The sequence below is a fragment of the Malania oleifera genome, chromosome 3, assembly GCF_029873635.1.
Source record: "Malania oleifera isolate guangnan ecotype guangnan chromosome 3, ASM2987363v1, whole genome shotgun sequence".
In the NCBI taxonomy this organism is placed as follows: Eukaryota; Viridiplantae; Streptophyta; class Magnoliopsida; order Santalales; family Ximeniaceae; genus Malania; species Malania oleifera.
This window is the reverse complement of record NC_080419.1, coordinates 36,416,721-36,428,413: the sequence shown is the minus strand read 5'-3', so window position 1 is coordinate 36,428,413 and position 11,693 is coordinate 36,416,721. Positions and strand designations below refer to the sequence as shown.

General features: G+C 35.5%; 1 protein-coding gene across 5 annotated transcripts; it reads right to left on the bottom strand.

Annotated features, from left to right (window-relative positions):
• Window positions 1–5,478: 5,478 nt before the first annotated feature.
• Window positions 5,479–11,125, bottom strand: LOC131152192 (protein NPGR2-like). 5 transcript variants are annotated; one of them, XM_058103909.1, is made up of 6 exons: window positions 10,786–11,125; window positions 9,930–10,210; window positions 8,782–9,034; window positions 7,100–8,334; window positions 6,517–6,670; window positions 5,479–5,982 (listed from the first exon to the last, which is right to left on the bottom strand). In XM_058103909.1, exons 2-6 carry the CDS (start codon window positions 10,182–10,184, stop codon window positions 5,666–5,668), a joined length of 2,214 nt encoding a protein of 737 aa, XP_057959892.1. In that variant the 5' UTR covers window positions 10,185–10,210; window positions 10,786–11,125; the 3' UTR covers window positions 5,479–5,665. The 5 variants fall into 5 exon arrangements, with proteins under 5 accessions (XP_057959892.1, XP_057959894.1, XP_057959893.1 ...); XM_058103911.1 differs by having other exon boundaries at window positions 5,479–5,967; XM_058103910.1 differs by having other exon boundaries at window positions 9,930–10,207; window positions 10,786–11,119.
• Window positions 11,126–11,693: the final 568 nt, after the last annotated feature.

Here is an 11,693-nt window from a genome sequence, read left to right as displayed (position 1 = left end):
CTACTATACTTCTCATGGCATCTGAAAAATAATATGAAAATGATGGGGTGAGACACCTCTCACTAAGGATGTAATAAATTATTATCAGTGTGTGGCCAATGAGTTTAGTGTATGCAAAATATAATCATTTGTTAATCGACAACAACAACTGTTAAGATACTTATAGACTGTATTCACACATGCAACATCTTATGTAACATTACCCATTTAGTTTGGGTGTGACTACAACTGATACCTATCATGACGCTCACCTTACTCAGCAAACCCTTAAGTGGAGAGTTTATTTCGCCCCATTTACACGAAATACTACAGAGTAAAATTCATTTAATAGCTATAATTAACTTTCACATAAAAACTATAACTCAAACCTATATAAATACTATAAACTGTAAGCTGTTAATACATTTGCAACTATAAGCTATGTATTGTAAATACTTTGTAACTATACTCTGTGAACTGTAATCTCTAGAATACTCTGCTCTGTTATACTATGTTTTCATATATTCTACTCTGTTATACTCTAATTAAATCTACAAATATAAATATAAGAACTAACCCCCGAATGGATAAATGACATGCTTTCCCCTATGATAAGTTGTGCGGCCCGTAGGTTAGACTTAGACCTAGCCGAGTTGCCGCCAGGTTAAGTCAACTATACTGTATGTCTGTTAGTTCGAATGACCTTCCCATGCTGGTCTAGACTCTCGGAGGAGCTCTATACTTCACTGGCCCAATCGACTATTCAAAACCAACACTCTCCTCGAGACGTGTGGTTGCACTAACTCTTCATTACTGTAGTTACGGTACCAAGTGTTCTATGGTCCATCAGAGTTCTTAAAGTATACATTGCAGTTTAACAATAATAATACTTCATACTTTACTTTCTTTTCCACAGTTCCAAAAATAGTATAATACCCATACATTTCAGTATATCAATATATCATACTAAAAACTCATACTTTAATTAAACAATAATATTCTTTCTCATGCCACACGATTTGAGTGTTTCTCATAATTATATAAACTACTGGTAAACCGATCGTTTTATATCCAATATCTGTTTTACTGAAAATACAGGTTTAATCATCTCCACAATTTATCTAACTCAAAATATGTATTTAGTAGGAAAACAGAGATAACCAACCCTACTCACTTTAATTTTTTTACAAAATATATATAATAAATCAAACTAATTATTTTAACTGTTCAAATCATTTAGAAAAATATACTACAATAATCCATAAATCAAATACTTTAATTCAATGAGTTCAACGCTAAAATAATAATTATTATAAAATCTCTAGGCTCACAGATACCAATTTAATTGACTCATAATAATAATAATAATAATCCAAAATTCAATTTCCATATGCCGAAATATTCAGAAAAACGTGTATATAATTCCTATAATCTCATATCACAATTTAATCGGTTAAATTATAAAAATTCCTGACATAATTTATTTCCCTTACCTTACCCTATGAGAAGTGCCTAAGAAGCTCAAACCTAAAATCTCCTCTGATTAACTTGCTAAGAATCGAAACCGGGACCCTATGGTGGTGTCCGATCGTTAATTTGGCTGAATATTGGGAAGAAATTGAAGAGAAATGGAGAGTTTACCTTATTCTAGGAGTGGTGCCTATGACACCTTACTCACAAATCTACTTCGGTTAAAATGTTGGTGGCCGAGATAGGAACCTAGCGGTATTTTCCGTTCTTCAATCGGCCGAAAATTCGCCGAGAAAATGAGGAGAGAGAGAGAGGGAAGTGGTTGAGGAGAGAGACGAGAAAAATAGACGTGAGAGACTGACATGGGGGGGGGGGGGTTGAAATGGCTCAAGATGCTTCTCAAAGTGTCTTGAAGCTTATATATAATATAAGATTATAATATTATATTATATTATATTAATATATTATTATATTATACTATATTATTTAATTAATAATTATTATTTAAATTAATTAATTAATTAATTAAAATTTTTTTTTAGGATCACACTTACATATTATTTTTGGGGTCGTTGCATAATTAGACTTTAATTTTTGAAATTAAAATGTTTTTGGATTTCAATTAGAAGATTAAGATTCATTAGACCTTAGTTTTGGGAATTGAGAGGAATTGGACTTGAATTTTGGAAGCGTAGGGGGTCTTTGCTAAGATTGTATAGGTGATGGAATGAAGATGGAGGCATATGGACCTTTTTCCTTTTGTGCATGACTATTTGTTGTGTTTTGTATTTTTATATTTTTATATTTTTGTATTTTCAAGTACACTCTTATTTACAATGAAAGAGTGATATGAAATGCGGAAATGCACCCCCCTTAATGGAAAAAGAATTATGATTCTGCTTCTCAGTGAGGTGGGAGAAAAGAGATTGAATGCGAAATATATGAGAGAACAAGATTTTCTTTGAGTGCATCGTACGTCAAAATCAATTTTTTCAAACTAGAAGGGTAACCCAAAACTTATTTTAAGGAAATCAAAAGAAGTATAAGAGACCAAATTTTGTTACTAATTTGAAAATGGACTCAAAAACCCCAAAAGTACAAAACTTACTTTCTAGAATAAAACTCATTAGAATAAGTAAAAAACTAATTAAAAATTCAAGCTTAAAAGGAGTTTAGGTAAAATGGACAATCAACAAATCACTGTCTCATTTCTTGACACTTGAAATCAATTTGAGTGGAATGTGGAGTTCTGAACATGACAGGATAGAGTTGTTACTATGAAACAAGTGTCAATCAAAATATTTTACGTTACGATTATGCTTAGTTTGTCTTAATCGTGATATTGTTAATATATCTTTATTAACAAGGTGGACAAGTGGTCTATTATAAATGAATCTCATGTTACGACACATGGTTGGTCCATTTCTAACACACCCCTGAATAGGCACTAGGGCACAAATATTGATGACGAATCCTTGAGAAAAATTACTTATGTTTTAGAGTTCCATAGCTAGATGTCAAAATTCATGGGCTCAAAAAGCTTCTAAAATGGATAATGTGAAGTAAAAACATGAATAGTAATGTATCCCTTTTGAGGAGCTTGACTCTATATTATAAAGCATAGGCATCAATAGTAGTTTCATGATGAAGTGTAAATTTTGGGCTAGAGACACTGTCCCAAACCTGTATGCTATACCATGTCTATCTTTAAGCTATGTAGAAAAACACGGATTATGTATCAACATTATAATGAATTGGCTTGTATAATGGTTGTGATTTTAGAGTCTCACTAGTACTTGTTGATTATGGTGCATTATAGAAGATATCGTTACTCTTGAGCATGTCCAACAAAACAAAAGAGCATGAGTTTAGTTTGCCACATGTTCACATTATGAAAGGCTAGTATATTAGTTTGAAAAGATAAGTGTTGTGAAAATAACGCCTCTTTAAATAATGTACAGCGAACTAGACATTGTAAAGGATTAAACAATACCATATGCAACAATCTCAATGGTGAAATACAAAATTTTTCCACAACCATAGTAATGTAAAGAAAGTAAATATAAGAGCAACGATACTAGGAATTGCGTGATTTGACAAAACCTACATCCACGGGAATAATCGGTAAGAAATTTCACTAAGAAAATCAAAGATACACACTCAATGATCTTCTCTCCTTCTCTCACCCTTCTCTTACTCTCTTACATGTCAAAATATGTCTAGAAGAACATATATAACAAGCCTTTAGAGGCTTCTCTCTGAATCCCCAATCGTCACATTGTTTACATTCAAAATTCAAATATTTTCTTGCAGCCCAGAAGCACTTATCGACGAGAATAGGGCACTTGTTGACGAGACAGAGAAGACCACTCGTCGACTAATCTATCCACTTATCGACGAGTCTTGAAACTTTGAGATTTCTGACTCTCGGTATTTCCTTGTTGATGAACACTCAGTGCTAGTCGACAAGTCTTTGCTGTTGCCCTGCACCAAGAACACATTCATATGTTTTTCACCCTTTATTTATAAACCCCCAAAGTATTATAAGAATCACACCGTAAACAACAATAAGTGTAAGACAAACCAAACTACCGGGGCATAATCACAATGCCAAAATAGATGCTCAATCTCAACCCCACCCCACCCCCCCCAAAACTATGACTATATTGGGCAGAGATTACAATACAATGACATCTTGATGGAAGAGTCTAATTTGAGTATGTAGTAGAAACATTAATAATTTGGGGATCAACGAAAATTTCGTCATTTGAGCCTAAACTTTCTTAGCAATGAGACTTCCATGACTAGGCAAAGTGCTATAAAGGGCAGCTATTATAATAACCTTTAGTTGGGGAATAACATCCATTAAAATTGGGGCTTCCGAACAAGAGATGATCCCATAGAAGAATGACGAAGTATAGCTTGAAGCCACTGATGTATCGTATCCTTCTGAACAACGACGATACAAGGGGCATAATTCTACTGCCTTCCATCAAATGTGAGGAATAATATGCTTAGGGTTGGATATTGCATAAGACATCCTATGTGTTGCAGAGAAAAACGTAACAATTGCGAGTAGAACAATTGTTCCACACATGCAACAAACTCTTCCAACCCCAATGTGCAACTGGCAACGGATTGGTTGGTAATCTAGTCCTTTGATGGTGGTATTTGGCTCTTAAAAAGGCCATGAGCAAGGGTGTCATCATAGGTAGTCGCTCACCATGGTTGCTTTGCTAACAAAGTCCTGTTGAATATCTGTATGGCCTAAAATCTGAAGCCTCTAGTATTTTCTTCTGCTTCTTCTTTTTAATGAACAGATAAGATGGACCAATTACACCAGTGCGGTTTTAACAATTTTTTGTTTTGCTTGTTGAACCTTGCCAAAACCAAGCACAAATTCAATGCATATCTTGACATAGCAATTCAGGGACCTTAAAGCATGACACAGTAAATAGAGGTAGAAATTGCAGTGAGTTTAGTTTTCTAACATTCAAGTTCTCTGACGAAAATGAGCAGGCACCACTTCCATAATAATTATTAATTATCTAGGTTGTATGTTGGATTGTACTATTGAAACACCAAAATATGACTAGAAACTACGAAATCGAGCCTTGAGCCCAGTGTTTTGTTGTCTAACCCCCTATGAGGTTTAGACTTACATTTCCCTTGATTGAGGTTGCTCCCAGGTTGTTTGAGGGAATGACAAGTGCTAGCTCGACTATAAACTTTTTAACCTATTAGCCATTACATCCCAACATGTATTGAAATTGCCCAAGTCTAAGCAATTAAGGCAGATCCAAAGCTCAATGTAATTCTATATAATTATGCATCAAACTAAACCTACTTCTACAATTTACATTTCCAACCCTCCTCCCACTGAAATCCTTAAAAAACATGCATAATCTCATTTCCAACTAAAATGCATAACCTGCTTCGAAAAGCTTTGCATTTTAAAAACATCAATTCATTGTTCAGTTTTCAAGCAATTGTCAGTCATTTCCTTCCATTAATATAACTGAACTGCACTTGAAATCAAAGGAAGAAACTTTTGAATTAAATTAAAGGAAATTTGAAATGAAAATTTGATCATTTTCTTTTTTAGATTTCTACAGAATAACTACATTACGCGGAAAGCGAGTGGTATTACATTTCAAGAACTAATTCACAACCATGTATATGTGGTTTACAGAATGATGTGCGGGCGAAAGGCTGATCATCTGAAGGGTTCTACAGGTGCAGATTCTTGAAGAAGAGCTGCAGCCTCAAAACATTCAGCTGCCTCTAGTGCTGATGCACCGGCTTCGGCATTGTAGAGAAGCCCAAGATTGTACCATGCAGAAGGATTTGTTCTGTCCAGTCGAAGAGCTTCGGTCAGAAAACTTCTCACAACAGGCAATGATTGGTCACCAAGTTGTCTGAGAGCAGTGGCTGTGGAGATCAAGCTTGGCACATGGGTGGGCTCAACATCCAATGCTTGCTCAAAATATTTCAGAGCTTCTTTGTGGAGACCCTTCGCTTCATAGAGTAAACCTAACAAATCACCACCGTGAATATGAAACTTCCTTAAAGTTGGTTCACTTTAGAGAGAGAGAGAAGGTTATGTTTGGTTCATGGAGTGAAATAGACTGAGAATGGATAGCTATTATGTAGGAGGAATATAATAGTTCACAAAAAATATTGTGCCAGAGAGGCAAGTGGAGAAAAAAAAATTAACCTTCGGAATTACTATCTACCCTCAAATCTTTCCATAGGAGGAATCTATATTCCTAAGCAATTCCAGGATGGTTGGAATAGCACAGCTTTTTTTTAAAAGAAAAAAATACTAATTTTTTATTATGTCCACATAGCTTAGAATAGCATCATTTTTTTCCTCAAATTATTATGTTCTTGCATACTAGCTATTGCATTCCCCAAACCAAAATTTCCAAATCTAGAAACTCAAGGGAAACCCAAGCCAACACATCAACCAAAAGAGAAAATTGCTAATACAAATAGCAGGGAAAACAAAAGGTAAAAATAGAGCACAAAAGAGAAAACAAAACATGAAGTCAAACATCAACATACCGGTGGTGTGCCACCTAGATGCAGAATGAGGACTGATAGCCTTGGATTTTGAAAGACACACTTCAGCATCCCGCCACTGCGACAAGCTTGTATATATATTAGCTAGATCATGCCATGTCTCCATTTCTAAACTCCTATCACGCTTTTCCCTATTCTGTGAGAAACAGCAAGTAAAAACACAGCTGGATGTATCAATTTTACAACTCCCATTCATTATGAAAATAAATGGCATGAAGTGTGAAAGTGAAGCTTCAATCTCTTCATTTTCTTAATGGATAACAAATCTATAACATTTTATATATAAATAATCCAATTGAACTTAAAATCATAGAGGAAATAATGTTGCTGACTGAATAATTGTTTAACGAGATTATATATGAAATTTACCAACAAATTTTGAATTTATATAATTTTTTATCAGTTAAAGAAAAGAAATACATGAAATTTCACTTTAAATGGAAAAATAATTGCCAGCTAGATACATTTCAATTATGAAAAACATTCAGCCCATTTTTCATTTTCCAGTCAGGTCAGAGATAAACCCAATTTATAAGCCAATTAAAACAAAAAAAAAAAAAAAAACCTTTTGAAGCTTTTTCCCAGCCCGAAAATTCTTATTTTGAAGTTGAAGAACAGCAAGAAGGTGCGTATATGTCTCTATGGCATTTTTATAGTGGCCTTGTGCAATCTGGAGTTTAGCTTTAGTTCGTAGAAGTTCCCCTTGATCCCACTTCCCAGTTTCATCCAAAGCAGCATCAATTATAACCTCAGCATCAATGAACAGCTTCTGAGCTGACAATATTCGAGCCAAAAGTATATAACCTACAACACTAGACCCAGCCTCAAGTTTTAACAGCTGCTTTGCATAATAAAGAGCGATGTCTAACTTCCTCTGCTCTGCGTTTTCAAGACTAATGTGGTATATAATATTAGGATTTGTTTCTCTCATGGTTCTCTCAGCAGTTTCTAGAGCCTGAAGTGCTTGAGACTGTCTTACACTCCTCTCAGAGTCAGAAGCAATGGATCTGGATTGTGCTGAGAGTAAAATACCAAGCAAGCCATTAGCAACACTAAACAAATAGTTGCATCCTCCATGTAATTTGGAAAGCACTTTGCGAGCATATCCTATTCCTTCTTCAGCACAACCCACATTCTCCCCACAAATCACATTCTCCCCACAAATCTTTGAAGCCAGTAACAAATCCAATACAGAGTTTGGATCCCCACTGTTATACACCACTTTCCTCAATAGATTCAAAGCAATCATGTTCTCGCCTTCCCCATGGTAACACAGAGCCAGAGTACGATATCTTTCTTTTCTTTCCATAATCCCAGGAAGCAACTCTTCAACCTGACAGGCAAGGGCCCTTAGTTCCCCAGAAACAGACAGTGCGAAAGAAAGGTGCTCCATAATGGATGGGTCCCATCCAATCTTTCTGAGAACAAACTTTCTTAATAGAATTAATAACAAAAGAATGGCCTCTTCTGTATTATTTCTTGGTACAAAAGAACCTTCCATCTGAGAACGAAGATTTGGAGGGCTTGCTTCACAACCACAGTACAAAAGAAAAGTCGCAAACTCTTTTTCTATCTTCGATGTGGTTTCCATGTCAAGAATCCAACGATGGAGGAGGGCACGCCGATATGATAAGATTGTTTCTTGAGGGGACCCAGCAAGTTTCCACAACTCTGGAAGCAACTCAACTGCCTTGCTTAGAGTCTCTTGCAACTTACAGTCAACAGCAAAGTCTACAGGTAGGCCTTCTGGTGATGCAGATTCAACAGTGTCCAGAATAACTTTGCATGATTGAGCCGCTTCTGCAGAAACAAGTCAGGTGGAAAGATCAACAATGCAATAACAACATATCATAACATAATGCAGAAATTTATTGCTCTACCAAATGTTTTTGGGATATAGAGGGAGACAATGAGACTGTAAAGTCAATGGCAGAGACTCAACAATAATTTGTCATATAATTTACAGGAATGATTTATTCTATTGAAATTACTAGAACCATGTGACATATGCTAGTTACATATACATACACAGAGAAATTCCTCTTCAATTAAGAAAAACCTAAGGGATTGAAATACTGGCATACTTAACATGCTTTGAAGTTCATCATAGTTATATTTCTAGTATAAAAAAAATCATCCCACTAGATAAGCTCATGACTGCAAATCATCAAAGAGAGGGTTGGTAAAAAGTGGGAAAAGTGACACATGAAATAAGAATAAAGAAAGAGAAAACAAGAGGGACAGAACCTCTAAACCTCCCAAGACCCTGAAATGATTTTGCTTTGAGAAAAATTGCTTCGCACAGCAAACTAACAGCATGCATAGACATGGGAGGGGCAGCATCACTTTGTGAACGGCGTCTGTTGGGTTCACATCTCCTGGCAATGGAGACTTTCATCTTGGGAGTTACTGCAGCTATGTCAATTCCTTCAAACACATGAAGAGCAGCTTCTATATTTCCTTTCTGAAACTCAAGTCGTCCTAGTAAAGCTCTTGCTTCCTATAAATTACAGAGATTTCTAAATATTATCACCAGATTAGAAGATAAAATAGCAAACTATAAGCAAAAAAAGAAGTTGGCAGCAGAGCATGGAGACACCCCCATTACCAATTTACCAGGTCATTTGTTTAGTGATAACTTGTTTGAAAAAAAGTTGATGAAGAACAGAAATACATTTAATTAAAAGCTGCTAGAAATGTAATCGACTTGACTCAAATCCAATTTAAAAGTCAGTAGCGTAGGTGGTTTTTCCCGTACATCAAAACACCCCATGATAGAATTGTCAATTCATGAAAATTAAACTGTTATACATCGGCATCAATGAAAAAAAAAAATTGTTGAAATAGATACTCCATAACTCTAAGTCTCATAACTTAGATCATCCAAATACAAAAGCCAAGAGCCCAAAGTAACTAATGACCTTAATTCCAGAACTCAGGAAATAGCTTGAGGATGTTGTGCATGACTGAGGTGGTTGAGAAAAATTAACCAACAAACCATAATCACAAAAACAAGTGATTTGGCAACACACAAACAAAATAAGACTGGTATACATTAGACAGACTGGCACATATGATTCCTTCAACCATTCCAGCATCATTACCAAGAGCAAGAACATGCACACAAGCAGGCACGTACATGTAGACAAAATGACACTTTCAAGCACTTATTTCTAAAATGGACCCATTTTTATGCATTATACAAATCTAACACTAGCTTCGGCTCTAGAATTTAACTTACACAGAATAGAGGAATGGAATAGAATTGAATTTGTCACTTGATTTCTTTATGTTTTCCACTTAGCAAATAACAACTTCATCCTAGAAATCTACATACTTGAGATAAAACAAAACTGCAAATGTACAAATACAAGCAAAGTAGTGATGCAACAAACCTCGTAGTTCAGAAAACCACTCTCACGAAGAGATGATTCAGCCTCTTCGATGTTGCTAGTATCTGCCTTTGTCTCGGTGTCACCAGCTCGAGAAGAATATCCACTAGCTGAATAGTCTCGGGTCGCCAGTGATTCCGAAGAAGGAATAATTTCCTCTACTCTTAACTGCTCTCCAGAACAAATGCACTTCATCATCTTCCGGAATCTCCCTTGAATCCCGATTCCTCTCTTATAAATCCAATTCTTACGTTTCATATTGTCTCATTAAACTTGAGATTCTTCTAAATTGACAAAACCCAAAAAACATAGAACATTTCCACTGTTCATAAGCTCTCAGATCAAGAACAGACTAGTAAAATTGAGGTTAAAAAAGTCTTAGGTATGATCTTTTATCATTTATGCTTTTGTTTTTCTTAAGAAGAAGAGCTCCTAGGTATGCTGCTACCAAGAAAATGAGAAATTGAAAAGATTCAATTCAACAAGATGTAAAACAGGACCAATTTCAGTTAAGCCTTGTTCTATCTGACCCCAGTTTACTTACAATTCCAAACCCTAATTGCAATTCTGATGAACTCGTTCACCAAATTAAATACTGAATTGAAAGATTAACTTCGTACGCCCGCAAGATCACCAAACACAAACCTTAAAGGCCCTAAAACCCATAGAACATCAATGAAGAAACAGTGAACTAAAAACCCAGAAAAATGGATGAACACCCAGGTAATTCAACACCACCACACGGTGAATGAACAAAACAGTGTGAATTTGGAAGCTAAAGTAGAACAAAAACAAACCCACTATAGTATCACAGAAAGACAAAATTAGATCAAATCACTCTTTAAAAGGAGAAAAGTACCTTTTGACGGCTAAAAAGCACTGAAGGAGCCCACAACACATCAAAACACCACTGTTCATCTCTCCAGTTTCAAACCGGGGCTGCTTCCTCGATTTTTCTGGGTGCCCAAGAATCCAAAGCTTGAGAAACTTTTTTTTTTCAAATTTTTTTTTTTTACTTACTCATTTTGACTATCAGGGTAACTTCATTTTTGCCTCGCAGCTTGGCGTAGTTCAAGTGTTGGACGGTTGGGAAGTAAGAGTTTCATGTTGCATTAATTAAAATATGAAATCTAACGCAACGCACTCATTCTTTGATTCAGAAGCGTGAACAGAGGAATTGACTGTGAAGACACAAAACTGTATTTTAATCCAATAAATTAATTAAATGAAAGGTGGTGGGTACTCGCGAGACGAATGTCCACGTGGTCCAAGCAAAGCCTGGCCGAGTGATTGACTTTGTATTTTCAAGGGGAAAGCAAAAGCAAGTGCCCCGTGCTGCTGTTGGGATCATTGCATTGTGCCACGCTCTGGTTAAAGGTAAGCTCTTGCAGGATGGTGGAAGCTCAAGAGTGTCGAATTTCCTATCTAATCAGAATTAGTTTGTAATGTGTTAGTAGTTCCCATCTCCCTAATTGCTTCTGAATCTGCATTTGGAATGGATAACTAATTTAGATTTTAAATGTACAAGACATGTATTTAAGTTATTTAACTTGCTAATGTTTAAAATTTTACATTTATCAAACATTACTTTAAGCCTTCCATCATTGATGTTTGAGTGAGAGACTATCGGATTTAAGTAAGGGAGTTGGGAATTTATTTCTCTTTTAAATTTCATTTGAACTATTAAGAGGTTACTTAGAGGGTTGGGGTTAAGGATTGTTAAATCTTATTTTTTATTTGGGCATCTATTTTTATTTTAGCGGCCTA

What these genes read in the sequence shown, in the direction of transcription:
- LOC131152192 (XM_058103909.1), bottom strand. Translation starts at nt 10,184, where the DNA reads ATGAAACGTAAGAATTGGATTTATAAGAGAGGAATCGGGATTCAAGGG. An exon ending in CTGGGAAAAAGCTTCAAAAG is followed by an intron (nt 6,671 to 7,099) that starts GTTTTTTTTTTT and finishes TGTTTCTCACAG; the next exon opens with AATAGGGAAAAGCGTGATAG. An exon ending in ATCTAGGTGGCACACCACCG is followed by an intron (nt 5,983 to 6,516) that starts GTATGTTGATGT and finishes GTGATTTGTTAG; the next exon opens with GTTTACTCTATGAAGCGAAG.